The sequence below is a fragment of the Mus caroli genome, unplaced genomic scaffold (genome assembly GCF_978045245.1).
Source record: "Mus caroli unplaced genomic scaffold, Mus_caroli_1 scaffold_10, whole genome shotgun sequence".
Classification (NCBI taxonomy): Eukaryota; Metazoa; Chordata; class Mammalia; order Rodentia; family Muridae; genus Mus; species Mus caroli.
In genome coordinates this window covers 83,698,393-83,717,059 of record NW_028227265.1, presented here as the reverse complement: position 1 = coordinate 83,717,059, position 18,667 = coordinate 83,698,393, and the positions used below count along the sequence as shown (strand labels likewise).

The following is an 18,667-nucleotide window of genomic DNA, read 5'->3' as shown; positions in this document are numbered from 1 at the left end:
CAGACATGCTTCTCTGAGGCTGAAACTGACTGTAGCTCCTGGCAGATACATTTCAACTCCTCAGAAGGGGTACAGCAAAGGGAAGTTTCTAGATTAACAAAAAATCAATGCCTAGAATCTATGTTAAAAAGCCAGCATGCAATCCCAGTGCTAGGGAGGTGGAGACATGGATCCCTGGAGCTTGGTAGCCATCCAGCCAACCCTCCCAAGTGAATACCAGCCCAGTGAGAAGCTGCGTCTCAAAAAAGAAAAAAAAAAAAATGTCCTGAGGAATGACACAAGTTGTCCCTCTGGCCTGTATGTGTGTGTACATGAGCACACACATGAGCATGGACACACAAATGTATAAATAAAAGGAAGATGAAGGAGAAATGGCAGTGTTAACAGTTCACTTGGAAGGTACTATTTCTATACTCGTGTTTCTAAAGGAAAAATTATGTTCAGGTAATAGTAATATTGTATATCAAGAATACTTTCACTTGGCATTTTTGAGGTATTATTAGAAAAGAAAAAATTTCTACCAAAGATGTCACCACAGTAAATTAATGGCTGGGAATGTAGCTCAAGAGAGAGCCCTTGCTTCCCATGTATGAGGCCGATAAGTTCAATTCTATCCAAAACCAAACACTGCTCTTATAAGAGATAATTAGACATTTTAAATCTGTTCCTAGATACTATTTTTAAATGTAGTAGTCTGTCAGTCTACTTATCAGTTCTTTTATGTCCCCCTCTAACATACCAAGCATGGGATTTTAACTTTAAACGTGGATGTTGGATCTGGAGAGATGGCTCAGTGGTTAAGAGCATTGCTGCTCTTCCAGAGGACCCCTCCAGGGCTGCAGTCCCCAGGACCCACATGGTGGCTCACAACCACCATCAACTACAGTTCCAGGGAACTTCTGCTTCCTTGGGTACCAAACACACATGTGGTGCACAGATGTACATGCAATCAAATCACCAATACATACATAAAATAAAAAAAAAACAGCTTGAATATGATGTTTTCAGAAGAGATTTTTAAGTACAGATTTCAAAGGATGCCAGGTGTTTTCTAGACTGTAAGTGGTACCCCATCATGGCAGTCTGAAAGACTGCTGATGGTTTTAAGGTGAAAATGAAAATAAAAAATTAAAACTCTAACTCATGACAAAAAGTATTAAAAATTATCAGAAAAATTGATCCAGAAATTCATAAAATAACCTAAAAAGAACACAACCTCATTAATAAATGCAAATTGATGGTGGATTGCCACTTGTCTGCAGGCTGGCGCCTGCGCTGGCAAACCTAGTGGCAGGCGCTCATCAACATCTGTACCATCTCAATTCTAGGATTTCGTGAAACAATCTGATAATAGCCAGTAATGAAAATGTTACTGATACGCCATGGAAAAAACTACTTCCATACATTATGACTTTGAAAGCAAAATGAGCACACTCAAGTATAATAATGGAAGACTTACGCTAAAACCTTCACATCAGTTGCCCAAATATGTGTGACATTTTTTTACCTTTTTGCCTTAAAAAAAAAAAAAAAAAAAACAGTATCTCTTATTATATGTGTGTGTACTACAGCCACACAGGAGCTGGTGAAAGTCAGAAGAGAGCGTTAGATCCCCTGGAACTGGAGTGGGAGCCACCATGCGGGTGCCAGGGACTGGACTCGGTTGTTCTACAAGTGCCCTAAGCGCCCTGAAGTTTCCATCCAGACAACCCAGTTCTGCTTTTTATGTATTTTCTACTTTTTATTTTTAACACTAAATGTGAATCATTTGGATGAAATGTTGGCTTAGCAAGCTAGTAATATCCGAAACTAAAGTTGTGTGTTCCCTCTGACACTGTTGTACAGACCCGACAGCACCTTGGTTCACTGTCTATAGCAAACTGTAAGAAACATCTTTATACCTAGGCCGAAATTTACTCCCTGGTGGCTCGTGTTACCCGAGGCACTGAGGTGGGAAGATGACTAACATATTCCCACGTGACCACGAGTGCCTCCCATCGTACTAAAGGCTATCTAGACTCAGGAGACCGTTCGTGATTCATGTATGCTGTGTACCAACCCAAGGCCAAGAGCTGTACTCACATCTTTCAGAAGAAATAGCAGACTTACTTCAGTGGGTAACGGGGAACCTGAATCAAAAAGATAAGTAAAAATATTTTTAGGTGGATATCCAATTTTCACTTTGTGGTAAATACAAAAATTAATAACTCACAGGTAGATTTGAAGTTTTGTGCTTTACAGACAGGGTCATGGCATTTCTGATACCAAACTTCATTCTTCAGATCAACCAGAATCCTTAATGTATAAAGAAAAGAAAGCATTAATGCTCACACTGGATAGACAGTAAAGGTTAACTATATGCCATGCGCCAGAGATGTGCCTAAGACTTAAAAGATGGAGAAAAAATTCAAAAGCTAAAGGAAGAAAATAAACATGCAAAACCAAAAGAAAACTGGTTGCTAAAAATAACACTCTTGGCTGAGGGACCCATGGGCAAAGCACTCGTGTGTGCAAGAGCTTCCAGTCCAGCCCTCATAAAGACAAACAGAGAGAGAGGTGGCCAGGCGGCCAGCTCAGTGGGGAGAGCTTGATGCCCAGGCTTGAGGGCGGGAGTTCAGATCCCGGGAAGCCACATAAACACTGGGTGCGGCTGTAACCTCAGTGTGGGAAGGGAGACACAGGGATATCCTAGGAACTTAACAGCCAGCCAGCCTAAAGGGCTATAGAGGGAGACACTCAATGTCAGCCTGCACATGGATGCATGGAAGAGGGCTCCTCCACATACTAACACAGTAAATACAATATACAGGCACACATTTTTGGAAAGGCCCAAGTGGTGGCACACATGGAATCCCAGTGCTAGATGTATGGACAGGTAGACCTTTGGGACTCAGCGACCAGCCAGCTCTCTAGTGAGCTCTAGGCCCATGACAAACCCTCTGAAAAAATCTTTGTCCTCTGACCACTACATGAGTGCACCTGCCTGCACGCGATACATCAATACATACACTATACAGATGGACCTCTGAGCAGGAAAACAACAAAACAAGACAGGGACAGACAGTTCTCTAGGAAGATCCAGAAGTAAAAAAGTAATGTAGGTTCAAAGTATGTAAGGCAGACTGGACAGCACTGTAAGGAGGGCAGATCTACCCACAGAGGTGAGCAGAGAGTAAGAGGAGTGCGCAGCCACAACCAGGATGTCTGCACCTCTTTCCTACCCAAGAGGGCTGGTGTGGGAGGAGGCAGGGACGGTGGTAAGATTGTAAGAGTCCGAGGTCAGGGAAGACTGCTCAAAGTATGGTCTTCTGGACACGAACGGGCCATCAGACTCATGAGCTCAGCAGTTGTGGTTGCTGGCACAAATTTGTACAAGACCAAGCTAGTCAGTGTTCAATGATGGAGTGAAGAGGTGCACGAGCCTCCTTCCCTAGATGAGAGGTATGGACAGGCTATAGCTTCTGGAGGAGAGAAGAGCCAGTTGTCTTTAAGGATATAGCTCTTGGTAGGTCAACTGCAGTACAGCAGATGAACCAAAACTCAGTGGAAACGTAGGAAGGTGGAGATTGACCTGGTAGGATTGGGGCAGGAATTGGTGTGGCTTGTGATTGATTAGAACAAGCCATGTGAGGATTAACATGGGTAGGAACTCAGAGCCTGAGGTAGCAGGGAGGGCACTAGATCCAATCCTAGAGCTGAAAGGAGCAGTGCACACAGCCCCATCCCTAGTCCAGAGCAGTCTCCAACTGACAACAACTTGCTAATGAAAATTTAGTTTTCTTAGCCTATTCCAATGTGTTAGTTTTGTTTTCTCTTTTCTTTTTCTTTTTCTTTTCTTTTCTTCTTCTTTTTTTTTTTTTTTGAGACAGGATTTCTCTGTGTAGCCCTGGCTGTCCTGGAACTCACCCTGTAGACCAGGCTGGCCTCAAACTCAGTCATCTGCCAGCCTCTGCCTTCCAAGTGCTGGGATTCAAGGCAGGAGCCTTTTTATTTTCGGAGAGACGGGTCAATCTGGAATGGAGAGGAGGTGAGGAAAACTGGGAGAAGTAGAGGGAGGCGAACTGTAATCAGGATATATTTTGGGAGGAAAAAATCTATTTCAGAAGGGAAAAATGCACATTTATTTATAAAAAGAAAAAATATTGTACAAACTTCTTAAAGAATAAAAATTTTGTAAAGAAATTCTTTTATAAGACTTTGATAAAACAATGTATTCTCTTAGCAATCTACAGGTCATGCCAGGAGGTGGTAGTGATCAAGTAACCACAAAAAAAATCAGTAAAGGTGCAGAAAACATGAATAAGACATAGATGCAGTTAACAAACGTGACCTAATAGGTACACATGAAGCAGCTCTCTGTAGTCACGTGCAAGGCATTAATAAAGACCGACCCCATGCTAGCTATACTCTGAGCAGGCTGGAGGCTGGAGAGATGACTTAGTATTAAAGGACTTACTGCTCATGTAGAGGACCCAGTCCGTTTTGAAGCACCCACATCAGTTGGCTCACAATTTCCTCTAACTCCTGTCTCTGAGGATCATGTGTACATGATCTCACACAGTGCATATAAACTCACAAATTCACGATACACATAAACAAAAATAAATCTTTTTTAAAAAGTAAATGCATGAGTTTGGGCTGGAGAGGCAGCTCAGCAGTTAAGAGCACTTGCAGCTCTTACAAAAGACCCAGGTTTGTTGCCAACACCACATGACAGCTCACAACTGTAACTCTAGCTCCTGTATGTGGTACACATACACTTATGCAGGCAAACACTCATAGACATAAAATAAAAATGAGCCAGGCAATGGTGGCACATGCCTTTGATCCCAGCACTTGGGAAACAGGCAGGCAGATTTCTGGGTTCAAGGCCAGCCTGGTCTACAGAGTGAGTTCCAGGACAGCCAGGGCTACACAGAGAAACCCTGTCCTGAACCCCCCACCACCACCATAGTAGTCTCCCCCAGCCTTGAAGCAGGCTGATTCAGACCTTGCTGCCACTGAGAATGAGACCACCTGGGGTGGAGCCTTCCTACCTGCATGGCTGTATTGTTCTGTCACCTGCTGCTGCTCTTCTCCTAAGGCTGAGAGGCTAAACCTGTCTTCCTGAGATATTCCTGAGATGGCTGACAACCTGTGGACTTGGCAACCTAATGTTAACAGCTCTGACAGACTAGTGTTAACAACTTAGCAAAAAGCATCAAGAAGCCTGCAACATTGTACTTGAAGTCCTAGCCAGAGCAATTCCACAACAAAAGGAGATCAAGGGGATACAAATTGGTAAGGAAGAAGTCAAAATATCACTTTTTGCAGATGATATGATAGTATATATAAGTGAACCAAAAATTTCCACCAGAGAACTCCTAAGCCTGATAAACAGCTTCAGTGAAGTAGCTGGATATAAAATTAACTCAAACAAGTCAATGACCTTTCTGTACACAAAGGATAAACAGGCTGAGAAAGAAATTAGGGAAACAACAGCTTTCTCAATAGTCACAAATAATATAAAATACCTTGGCGTGACTAACTAAGGAAGTGAAAGATCTGTATAAGAACTTCAAGTCTCTGAAGAAAGAAATTAAAAATCTCAGAAGATGGAAAGATCTCCCATGCTCATGGATTGGCAGGATCAACATTGTAAAAATGGCTATCTTGCCAAAAGTAATCTACAGATTCAATGCAATCCCCATCAAAATTCTAACTCAATTCTTCAACGAATTAGAAAGGGCAATTTGCAAATTCATCTGGAATAACAAAAAACCTGGATAGCAAAAACTCTTCTCAAGGATAAAAGAACCTCTGGTGGAATCACCATGCCTAACCTAAAGCTGTACTACAGAACAATTGTGATAAAAACTGCATGGTACTGGTATAGCAACAGACAAGTAGACCAATGGAATAGAATTGAAGACCCAGAAATGAACCCACACACCTATGGTCACTTGATCTTTGACAAGGGAGCAAAAACCATCCAGTGGAAAAAAGACAGCATTTTCAACAAATGGTGCTGGCACAACTGGCGGTTATCATGTAGAAGAACTCGAATTGATCTATTCCTATCTCCTTGTACTAAGGTCAAATCTAAGTGGATTAAGGAACTCCACATAAAACCAGAGACACTGAAACTTACTGAGGAGAAAGTAGGGAAAGCCCTCGAAGATATGGGTACAGGGGAAAAATTCCTGAATCGAACAGCAATGGCTTGTGCTATAAGATCGAGAATCGACAAATGGGACCAACTGATTGGGAAAGGATCTTTACCTATCCTAAATCAGATAGGGGACTAATATCCAATATATATAAAGAACTCAAGAAGGTGGACTCCAGAAAATCAAATAACCCCATTAAAAAATGGGGCTCAGAGCTAAACAAAGAATTCTCGCCTGAGGAATACCGAATGGCTGAGAAGCACCTAAAAAATGTTCAACATCCTTAATCATCAGGGAAATGCAAATTAAAACAACCCTGAGATTCCACCTCACACCAGTCAGAAAGGCTAAGATCAAAAATTCAGGTGACAGCAGACGCTGGCGAGGATGTGGAGAAAGAGGAACACTCCTCCATTGTTGGTGGGATTGCAAGCTTGTACAACCACTCTGGAAATCAGTCTGGTGGTTCCTCAAAAAATTGGACATAGTACCACCGGATGATCCTGCAATACTTCTCCTGGGCATATATCCAGAAGATATTCCAACCGGTAAGAAGGACACATGCTCCACTATGTTCATAGCAGCCTTATTTATAATAGCCAGAAGCTGGAAAGAACCCAGATGCCCCTCAACAGAGGAATGGATACAGAAAATGTGGTACATTTACACAATGGAGTACTACTCAGCTATTAAAAAGAATGAATCTATGAAATTCCTAGGCAAATGGACCTGGAGGGCATCATCCTGAGTGAGGTAACCCAATCACAAAAGAACTTGCACAATATGTACTCACTGATAAGTGGATATTAGCCCAGAAATTTAGAATACCCAAGATATAAGATACAATTTGCTAAACGCATGAAACTCAAGAAGAACAAAGACCAAAGTGTGGACCCTTTGCCCCCCTTCTTAGAATTGGGAACAAAACAACCATAGAAGGAGTTACAGAGACAAATTTTGGAGTTGAGACGAAAGGATGGACCATCTAGAGACTGCCATATCCAGGGATCCATCCCATAATCAGCCTCCAAACGCTGACACCATTGCAAGATTTTGCTGAAAGGACCCAGATATGGCTGTCTCTTGTGAGACTATGCCAGGGCCTGGCAAACATAGAAGTGGATGCTCACAGTCAGCTATTGGATGTATCACAGGGCTCCCAATGGAGGAGCTAGAGAAAGTACCCAAGGAGCTAAAGGGATCTGCAATCCTATAGGTGGAACAACAATATGAACTAACCAGTACCCCACCCCCACCCCCAGCTTGTGTCTCTAGCTGCATATGAATCAGAAGTTGGCCTAGTCGGCCATCAGTGGAAAGAGAGGCCCATTGGTCATGCAAACTTTATCTGCCTCAGTACAGGGGATCGCCAGGGCCAAGAAGTGGGAGTGGGTGGGTAGGGGAGTGGGTGGGGGAGTGTGGGGGGGACTTTGGGGATAGCATTGGAAATGTAAATGAAATAAATACCCATTTGAAAATAAATAAATAAAAAAAAGAAGCCTGGCATGGCAGGGGATGGCCTTTCCTCTATATAAGCACAGACTCTTAGGAAATACTGGGCCTTGATCAGAAATCTGTCTTTGTCTTGTTACTTCTCTCGCCTGCTGTTCTCTCCTATACAGCTCCGGCCTCCCACTCAGGAACCCAGTTAGTGTGGCCGCAGGCGGCTACCCGCCCCCCCCCCCCCCAATAAATAAAAATGAATAAATCTTAAAAGACTTAGTTTATGGAGAACACATTTTCTAACCATAAGGCAAATTTTATAAATAAAAAGGTAGCTAATAGAAACCCATAATTTAGAAATAAAATATTTCTAAATAACCCACAGCTTAAGTTGATATAATAGAATTTAAGATGTGTAAGCCTGAGTACAATTGAAATACTACATTATTATGTGAAAAGCAACAAAAGATATCTTTACAGGAAAACTTAATAGTTTTTACAAAATAAGATTGGCTAATGACACCTTGGAAATAATAAGATACAAGATATGTAAAAAAGCAAAACCTATAAATAAAAAATTCGCAAGGCTGAAATTCAAAGATTAATTAAATTATTGCAAAACTGACAAAAATTAAAGCAGATACAAACATTATTAAGCAGTAAATGAGATACATTCTAAAACCAAGATGAAGAATGTTTGCTAGGAGCTCTGACAATTTTGGAAAAACAGACAAAGCAGTAAGTGAAATATGCCAAACTAAGCAAACTGCCCGAGCAGGAGGAACCTCAGCAGTCATAACTAGTACAGAATAGAACCTCAGTCCCTCAGGGCACTGAGCCTGGATCTTCTGTGTGAGCCCCTAACCACTGAAACATAGAGTTTTAATTGCTTGTGTAAACCGAGTTAATCTAGTATATCAAGTATAACACGGAATCAGGGTACTCAACATGGTTTTCACCAAAATCTGATCCTCCCCTCATGTCTAGCACATACAAATTACCTAAGAATTGTGACACTATCTATAAAACCAGCAAAAGTTCTCATGACTGACCACTTCATTTTATCCCTGTTCTAGCAACATTCTCATATAATTGAAATTGTGATTTCTGGTTTTTCTTCATAATTTACTTCTCTGTCAGGAAATAGTGCCTGACACAGGGCCAGCATTCAGTGAATTCGGGTTCCCCTGACACCATTCCTTGTCTAGAACAAGGGAACATCATCTTAACCCGGATTTCCTTCACACCAAGTAGTGCCCTTTTCAAATCTGCCCAATTTTACTTCTACCAGGAGTCAAGGACCAACGCAGAGAGGAACAGAGAGGCCAACCTGTCCATCAGCACCGCCTGTTCTGTCTCCTGACATGTTCTCTCCTGCCCCATCCAATTCCATCATCTTTTTAAACTGATACTGTAAGGGTTATTATCAAACAGAAAGCTGGTATGTGCTAGAAGTGATTTAACAACAAATAATTTAATATAAAACATCAACCAAATACAGGGTATAAGTTAATATATCATAAAATGATTTTGTACTATCGACATTGTTTCAAAAAGTATAATTATTTTAAATACATCAGCTAGAGGCATACAATTCCCGAATAACAGATATTACTTACATTATATTATTACTCTTGTGGGCTCTTCCAATGTTTTCACACCAGCGGTATTTGCATATATCATAAACCAGTAATTCTTCTGGGAAAAAGTAGTTCCAACGCCGAATCCCTAAGATGCAAGGATGCTGCTTAGGGGACCATTGCTCTGCCATGTAAGAGTTAATAAAGAATAACCCTACAGAGTGAGTCCAGGACAGCTGCGGCTGCACAGAGAAACTATCTTGAAAAACCAAACAGGAAAACAGGAGAGAAAGCCAAGCCTTACCTCCTTTAATGTCGTGTTTGTTCACCAAAGAAAGAACAAATCGGTCAACCTCAGGGTACGGGGAGCCCTGGAAGCCTTCAATGGACTCCACTGCAACAGAGAAATATTTATTTTTTTCTTTTCTTTTTTCTATTAGATATTTTCTTTATTTACATTTCAAATGTTATCCTCTTTTCTAGTTTCCCCTCTAAAAAAACCCCTATCCTCTCCCTCAGCTCCCCAACCCACCCACTCCCTTTTCCTGGCCCTGGAATTCCCCTACACTGGGGCATAGGACCTTCAAAGGACCTAGGGCCTCTCCTCCCACTGATGACCGACTAGGCCATCCTCAGCTACATGTACAGCTAGAGCCACGAGTCCCTCCATGTGTTTTCTTTGATTGGTAGTTTAGTCCCAGGGAGCTCTAGGGTTACTGGTTAGTTCATATTGTTGTTCCTCCTAGGGGGCTGTAAACCCCTTCAGCTCCTTGGGTACTTCATTGGGGACCCTGTGCTCTGTCTAATGGACGACTGTGAGCATCCACTTCTGTATTAGTCAGGCACTGGCAAAGCCTCTCAGGAGATAGCTATATCAGGCTCCTGTCAGCAAGCTCTTATTGGCATCTGCCATAGTATCTGGGTTTGGTGGTTGTTTATGGGATGGATCCCCAGGTGGGGCAGTTTCTAGATGGTCATTCCTTCAGTCTCTGCTCTGAACTTTGTAACTCCTTCCATGGGTATTTTGTTCCTCCTTCTAAGAAGGATCGAAGTATCCACACTTTGGTCTTCCTTCTTCAGAGAAGTATTTATAAATGAGAACAGTTAAATGTTGAAAAGTTAAACGTTGATAAAATTACTCTTTTGAGCCAGGCGTGGTGGCGCATGCCTTTAATCCCAGCACTTGGGAGGCAGAGGCAGGCGAATTTCTGAGTTCGAGGCCAGCCTGGTCTACAGAGTGAGTTCCAGGACAGCCAGGGCTACACAGAAAAACCCTGTCTCGAAAAAAAAAAAAAAAAAGAAAAGAAAAAAGAAAAAAAAGAAAAAAAAAATTACTCTTTTGTAAAACTGAAGATTCTTCACCCTCTTTTTGCAACTCGCCTTACTGTTGCTTCGTGGGCTCTTGCACTGCTTCAGGGAGGTAGTTAAGATTCAAACTTCGATTGGGGCAAGTGTTGGCTAGTTTTTATAAAGGGCCTGTTTTGCCTGTTTTCTTCACTCTCACAAGGGGAAAAGTAGACCCTCAGCTCAATGGCTGCACTGGGCTCCTGGCTAGGCCTGGGAGCTACCTCAAGCTGGCCATTCCTGTTTCAGTACCGATGATTTCTGCTGTGAAACACAAATGCGGCCACAGCCTTCAGTAGGTAGCTACTGAGGCCACTCTGAAGTCAAAGGATTCTAGACTAAACCAGACCTCTCTGCAGTCTTGTCTGAGCAAGGAGATATATAGACAACCAAACTACAGACATGGCCAAAAACTATGGGCTAACACAGCAACCCTTACTGCTTTACAATGATAGTGTCAGCCTCTCTCCAGATGCCTCCTCCAAGATAAGACTGAGTAAGATAGTCAATGGAAACTATTTGCCCTCCAGTGAAAATGGAGCCATACTATATTGATATAACAACATATGTAAATAAATGTATTTATCAGAGAATTTATATAAGAAACTTTAGGGAAAAAAACCCTATATGTTCTTCAGTACAGGAATGGGCAACGTATGATAGAGACATGTGGAGAACTTCTGCAGTACAAGGGGAATGGGAATCTTCTGTAGCAGTTACCTGTAATGTTTTGTTTTGGTTTTGGTTTTTTGAGATAGGGTTTCTCTGTGTAGCCCTGGCTGTCCTGGAACTCACTTTGTAGACCAGGCTGGCCTCTAATTAAGAAATCTACCTGCCTCTGCTGGGATTAAAGGCTTGTGCCACCACGCCCGGCTTACCTGTAAGTTTTAAAAGTACATTTTGTGTGTGTATGTGTGTGTGTGTATGTGTGTGTGTGCATGCTGCAGATTGAGTGTGGAGGTCATAGCCATATTGTGGGAGTTGGTTCTTGACTTTCATGTGGGCCCTGGGGACTGAGTTTGGGTTGTCAGGCACTTGGTGGCACATGCTTTTGCCTGCTTAGCCATCTCATCAAGCCACCTGTGTTTGATTATGAACGAGGGGCTGGAGAGATAGTTTAGTGACTACTTCTGGCCTCCATAGGCCTCAGAAATGCACTTGGTGCACAGACAAAAAATACTTGTTTAAAAAATAGGGTGAGCTGGGCATGGTGGGGCACGCCTTTAATCCCAGCACTCAGGAGGCAGGCGGATTTCTGAGTTGGAGGACAGCCTGGTCTACAGAGTGAGTTCCAGGACAGCCAGGGCTATACAGAGAAACCCTGTCTCAAAAAACCAAAAAAAAAAAAAAAGGGTGAAAGGTTAGTCATATTTTGATGTGCTTGTTTTATATAAAACACATTATTTGTATATTCTTTAAGTAACATAGAGCATTTACATGTTCCTTAAGGAATATATTTCTAGCACAAAATGAAAATCAGGTATTTTAATTGATAAACACTTAAATTTTTTATAGTATTCCAACCTGGTTAGAAACCTAGAGGAATTAGTTTTCATATGACCAGCAGATATGAGTACTTAAGATTTAAGACCTTTAAGGCAAAGTGGATCTTAGACCCGTCAATTTTAATGTGAAATTGTTTAAAGTTACCTGAAGTGCCAGTACTGTTAAAACACTCAGCCCGCTTTCGTTTAGTCTGAGATGGGTGGCATGTGAGAACTCGCAAAGTGTCTGAAAATCTAAAGAAAATGTATAAAGAAATAAAGTACACTGTTAGAGTTGAAGTAGCATGACTAGAGACAGGAGCCAGCTCCATGCTGCTCCACTGTTATAGCCTGAGCACCAGTCCTACCACATACCACATAACAATAAGATCATAACTTGCCAATTAATAAAACTGTTTAAAGGAAACTGTTAAGACGCTTCACAGAGTGATCCAAGGATTCTAGGATACTGAAATGGTTGAAAATATAGTTCTACTTCCAAACACACAGACCTTTGGACTTTCTGCTAGGATATAAAACTATGAATAACAAAAGAGAAAAAAAGATAATGGAAGCATGGGGAGGTGTGACTGAAATTCACCTTAATAGCCGGGTCTAGAAGAGTAATTCTATGCAAAGTGTAGGGGAGTGAGCCCTATTTAAGATGAGAACTGTCCACTTCTGTGAGGCGGTTCTCAACCTGGGAGTCACAACCCTTGCATAGGAGTCACACATTAGATATCCTGCGTATCAGATATTTACATTATGATTCATGACAGTATCAAACTCTAGTTATGAAGTAGCAACAAAATACTTTGATGGCTGTGGTCACAACATGAGGAACTGTGTTAAAAGGTTGCTGCGGTCGGAAGGTTGAGACCCTCTGAGCGCTACAACACTTCCACAGGTGCACACCCTGTACCTCCAGTGCGTGCTGGCCACTGCTACGGATGTGTTACGTGAATGTTCTAAACTTAATTTAACAACCCTGGAAGGTCAGTATTTACACTTTAAAAGACTTTCAACTCACTTCTGAGGAACAGAGATATATGGGGGACTCTATCTTCTCACTACACTCAGCTTTCCCTACAGAAACATATCCTAAACATTAATTAATCAATCTATGCTGAGCCAGGGTTTCTCTGATAGCCCTGGCTGTGATAGTCTCAAATTCAGAGATCTGCCTGCCTTTGTCTCCAGGGTGCTGGGACTAAAGGCCTGCACCACCACACCCAGCTTAATATTGATTCTTTTTTTTTTTTGGGGGGGGGGGGTTCGAGACAGGGTTTCTCTGTGTAGCCCTGGCTGTCCTGGAACTCACTCTGTAGACCAGGCTGGCCTCGAACTCAGAAATCTGCCTGCCTCTGCCTCCCAAGTGCTGAGATTATAAGCATGCACCACCACTGCCCCACTTAATATTTATTAAAGTTATTTATTTAAAATATTTATTAATTATTCTTAAAGTTAATTTCTATGGAAACGTCTTCTTAAAAACTTCTGGGAAGATGAAGAAGCAGATGGATTTCTATAAATTTTAGGCCAGCGTGGTTTTCATAGTGAATTCCAGGCCCACCAGAACTACACAGTGAGTCTCTGTCAAAAACAAGCAAACAAACCCAAAAAACAAAAACAAAAAAATCCCAAACCAAACTAAAACTCCAAAACAAAAACTTTTGAGGGAGGTAAACAGAAAAAACAACATAGCAAGTTAATGTGGTTTAGTCCAGTTCTTAACTACTTTTGTTGGTTTCAGGGCTTTGCTTGTGTTTGTTGGTTTGGGGGAGGGGGGGAGGGAGTAGGATGATGATGCAGGCTCACCACGTGGCTTCAAGGAGCCCTGCTGGCCTTGAACTTACGTAATGAATGTTGATTTTTTTTTTTTTTTTTTTTTGGTTTTTTGAGACAGGGTTTCTCTGTATAGCCCTGGCTGTCCTGGAACTCACTTTGTAGATCAGGCTGGCCTCGAACTCAGAGATCCACCTGCCTCTGCCTCCCAGGTGCTGGGATTAAAGGCGTTGCACTATCACCGCCCAGCATGAATGTTGATCTTGAACTCCTTGTCTTTGCATGTCCACCTCTCAAGTGCTAGACTTACAAATAGGGATGGGCCTACTAACCACAGTTTGATGTAATTGCCAGTCTGGTAAAGGTGGAATTAGTTACCAAACCAGAAACCTAACCTGTGACAACAGATCGGATAATAAAGCATGCTATTATAGTACAAAGCTCATAGTACTAAATGTTTTATTCACAACTGCTGACAAACTACTAGCTTGGCAAGCATTTGTGATATGAAATTAAACAGAACAAGTCAGGTGACAAAACCCTATGAGTATGATCCCAATTAAAACCTATTTTCTGGGGCTTAGTCCAGAGGATCAAATACAGGGCTCTGAGTATTCCAGGCAAGAGCTCTACAGCTGAGTCATACTCAAGGCAGACAAAGTGACCAGAACAGTGGGCTACGAATGGTCTAAATGTATATGTGGAAAGAAAGCGAGACAGTAGTAATTATACTTTTAAATACAATGTAAGTAGTATTTTTTTCTCCTTTATAAAGTAGTGATTTTAGAATAACTGGAAAATGCATTACACATAATCATAAAAAGGTATAAGGAAGAAACTAAATGGTTAGAAACATTTCTTGCTATTATTTTTCAGATACAGACATTTACATTTAGCAGTATCCAGTGCTAGCTATATTACATATGATGGTATATATGATGGGTTGATTCTGGTTCTACACACCTGATGTTGCTCACCAGGGAAGATAGGAAATACTGGTTTTCCTCAGAAATATCTTTTGACTGTTTTGGAATAAATCTGTTATCTTCAGCAACCTCCAAAGACACACGCTTTCCTATTTTGGATGACTGATACAGTCGAAAGTTTCTGTTTTTTGTATACACTCCTACAAACAAAAATAAATTTTAAAAATTAATGCATGTTTCCACAATTTGTTTTATGTCAGCAGATAATACTTTCCTGCAAAATTGCTAGGAAAGATGAGTATTTCTCATGCTGAAAATTAAAGCAATGTGTATAAATTAAGATGATCTGACAGTAGGATGAAAGAAGGCCACATGCAGATAGCTCACAATGATTCTGGAGCAGCTATGCAAGAGAAAGCAAACAGAAGAGCAGAGTGGGACAAAGTGCCAGAAAGTGCCAGTTTTGACTGCGAGCTGCCAAAGAACTGTGACACAAGACCCCAGAGAAAGGGAGGCACCAAGAGAAAACAGAGTGTCTATAACAAGTTAAATGAATTATATGTAAGAATGCGGTCCAGAAAACTGTAAAACACGGCAAGAAATGAGAGAACACTACATAAATGGGGGAGCCTGTCCTGCACCAGTGCCAGCCCGGGAAATGATAGCCAGAGTGAATAACAGAATGGGCCACAGTGAAATACGCACAGACTCTGGTGATGGCGAAGTGTACTGCTGAGCTGTGGGGAATGACAGTCACTTCCAACAAACGTGCTGGGGCGACTGGATAATCAAACGGAGGATGAATCTGACATCGTCACTCAACAAGCAACAATCTATTCCAAGTGGGTGACAGCACCTAAGCATAGCCCAAGCAGGTCCAGACTTGCCTTTCACGCAGGACTCAGGGCAGTCGACAGTGCCAATGCTACTCACCTAGATCCACAAAAAGGCATTTTTCTCCCATGTGATTTTTCACAACTAAAAATGAAAGATCGGGGTCACACTGCTTAGGCAACTCCAGCTTCTCCCGGGCCTCTGAAAGCTCTTGTTTTAATGGTGTAACAGAAAAACAGGAGGCGTCCTGGCCCACTGCCTCTGGGACCTTAGCTTCATCATCCTCGGCAATCAAGTGGAGAGCAGGTTGCAAAATTTTTCTCACAAAATTACCTAAGGATCAAAAGTATTACGATTTCAGTGCAACTCTTATTTTCTATAGACTATAACAGTGTCTATTTATGCAATAGTGCCTTTCCCCAGCTACTGCTACAAACTGTAGCACATCTCTTCTACCACATCCTCTCATGTGTAATCTTTATCTTCTCGGCTCCAATTGGCACGAGAGGGTGTCAGTTGTAAACACACCATGTTGCTAGGATGGACTTGAGCCCAACATGCTGCCAGCAGAAATGTCCACTTTCACTGCTACAAATGGAGCAGAAGGGCTTCTAGGCAGTGACTGAAGGACAAGGCGGTCACCAAATGCAGACAGTGAAGCACACCAAGCGTCTGCCACCCCTCCCCCAAAGAGTCAGCAGGTTGACAGAGTCTGATGGGCTTATTCTCTCTCCTTCAGCAGCTGTGGCATGCCCCAAGAACCCGCATTTTAATAGTCCCAAGGCTATTGCCAACCATCTACCACCCTCAAAGGGGTTACAAGATGTATTATGGCTTTAGATCTAATATCTGGAAATTAAAGCAATTCATATAATTTGTATATGAGAGTCTGTTCTACATGCACTGTGAAAAACTGGTGAGATAACTGAACTTCCTTATATTTACATGTACTATTTATATAGCAAAATCAAGCATAATTCAACCAATAAGTTGTTTTATATATAATATTGCATATACAAAACAATGTATGAAAACCTTCTCTATGGACTGGAGAGATGGCTCAGTGGTTAAGAGAACTGACTGCTCTTCCAGACATCCTGAGTTCAGTTCCCAGCAACCACATGGTGGCTCACAACCATCTGTAATTAAATCTGATGCCCTCTTCTGTGTGTCTGAAGACAGCTACAGTGTACTTACATATAATAAGTAAATCTTTTTTAAAAATAAAAAATAAAGGATTTATCATTATAAAAAAGAAAAGAAAACCTTCTCTATAAGTATAAATTTGGGCTTATTTATCATTTTTTATAACAGAAAGGCTTTATATATGTATACCCTATATATAAAGACTTTATATATCTTTAAGTCATAATACACACATGCTTTATAATCAAAATCTTCTTTATCTAAATAAGATTTTCCTATGCAAAGAAACAAATACAATTTGTTTTGCTTTTCTGAGGCAGGGTTGTGCTATACAGCCCAGGATGTTCCTGAACTTGCGATCATCCTGCGTAAGCCTCCCTAATTCTAGAACTCCAGGCCTGAATCACCATGATGATACATGTTTAGCAATTTGAAAAGAAATTGGAATGGAATACAACAGCACATGCATGTTGTCCCATCTCTCAGGAAACAGAAGCAGGCGACAGTGTCAGGTCAGCTCTGCTACATAGCAAGACTGTCTCAAAACAAAATACCGGCTGGAGAGATGGCTCAGCGGTTGAGAGTGCTTCCTGAACTTCCAGAGGACCAGGATTCAGTTCTCAGTACCCATGTCAGACAGCTCACAACTGCTGTAACTCCAGCTTCGAGGGACTTGACACTTGCTTGTGACCTCACCTGCCCTCATGTGGCATAGATTCACACTCACACACACACACACACACACACATACACACACAAACCTTGCAATAACATTTAAATTTGATTGTTTCTGGAATGAAGGAGAGCAAGTAACCCTGGTTAACAAGATATGGTATAGCAAAGACTATAATCGATAAAGCTGACTTCCCTGGAAATGTCTAATTCCATCTACCTGGCCCAAGTAACAGGAAGAGTGAGAACTGGACTGCAGAAATGGGTGTGTGAGCAGTACTAAGCTAGGCCTTTGACCCTTGGCAGAGAGCTAACATGGCAGCATGATGGCACTTGTCCAGCCTGTGCCAGTCTCTTCTCTGATCTGTGGCAGTGCAGAGAATGTTCTCTGATCTTTTCCATTTGACTCAGTTCCTCTTTCTGCAAGGCTACTAACCAGGAAGTTGAAGTGTTATCAGGAGGAACACCAAGAAAGAGGAAATGAGGTGGAGATGCAGGCTGCTCTGTATGCCCTGAATCTGCATTCTGACTGTAGAGACAGTCTAGGATGATAGCCTATTTGCCCAGTGTGACTGAGTTCTTACTGTGGCTTGGTGACAGTAAAGGCTTTCTTACTCTCCTCTGTATGCTGAAATTCTACCCAATTTCAGACCAAATGTGACCTGCTTTCTGAAGATACCTGTAGCTGAGACTGCTAGTTACTAGCAACTATCTATTCTTATCCTTTAGTTAGACTCTCAACATTCAGCCTTACAGGGAGCAACTGGAGAGCAAATTGTGAGAAGTAAACAAGAATCATGGAAAGGTCTTCCTCAGGACTCTGTTTTCATACTCTGCTCATCATTGGTGCATTCATTCAGCCAATAGTTATTAAATGCCCACTTCTGTTTATTATTGTTAATATTGTAAAGATTATTAAGAACAGTAGTAATATATGCTAAACCCTGAAGACAGGAAATAAACAACAGTCCCTGTAATTAAACATTAAGTAGCTAGGTGATGGTGACACACCCCTTTAATCCCAGCACTCAGAGGTAGAAACACAGATCTCTGAGTTCAAGGCCAGCCTGGTCTACAGAGTTCCAGGACAGACAAGGCTATACAGGGAAAAACCAAAAACCAAAGAAAGCAAGCAGGCAGGCAGGCAGGCAGGCAGGCAGGCAGGCAGGCAGGCAGGCAGGCAAGCTTAAGGAGAACTAGGTAGATGGCTCCATATATAAGAAAGCATCTGCAGCATCAGCCTGAGTCCCTGAGTTCAGATTCCAAGAAACCACATAAAAAAGGCCAAGCATGGCTATGCCAAC

General features: G+C 41.8%; 1 protein-coding gene across 7 annotated transcripts in view; it reads right to left on the bottom strand.

Annotated features, from left to right (window-relative positions):
• Primpol (primase and DNA directed polymerase) overlaps positions 1-18,667 on the bottom strand; it is a 40,410-nt gene that overhangs the window by 761 nt on the left and 20,982 nt on the right. For 5 of the 7 annotated variants that reach the window (XM_021169874.3, XM_085843966.1, XM_085843967.1 and 2 more), the window contains 7 exons: positions 15,645-15,878; positions 14,749-14,911; positions 12,167-12,255; positions 9,477-9,566; positions 9,212-9,356; positions 2,213-2,295; positions 2,083-2,129 (listed from right to left, as the gene is read on the bottom strand). In XM_021169874.3, coding sequence (XP_021025533.1) covers positions 2,083-2,129; positions 2,213-2,295; positions 9,212-9,356; positions 9,477-9,566; positions 12,167-12,255; positions 14,749-14,911; positions 15,645-15,878 — 851 coding nt within the window. Of the gene's footprint in view, positions 1-2,082; positions 2,130-2,212; positions 2,296-3,906; positions 4,012-9,211; positions 9,357-9,476; positions 9,567-12,166; positions 12,256-14,748; positions 14,912-15,644; positions 15,879-18,667 lie in introns of all 7 variants that reach the window. The other 2 variants (XR_015048653.1, XM_021169876.3) reach the window with 2 other exon arrangements.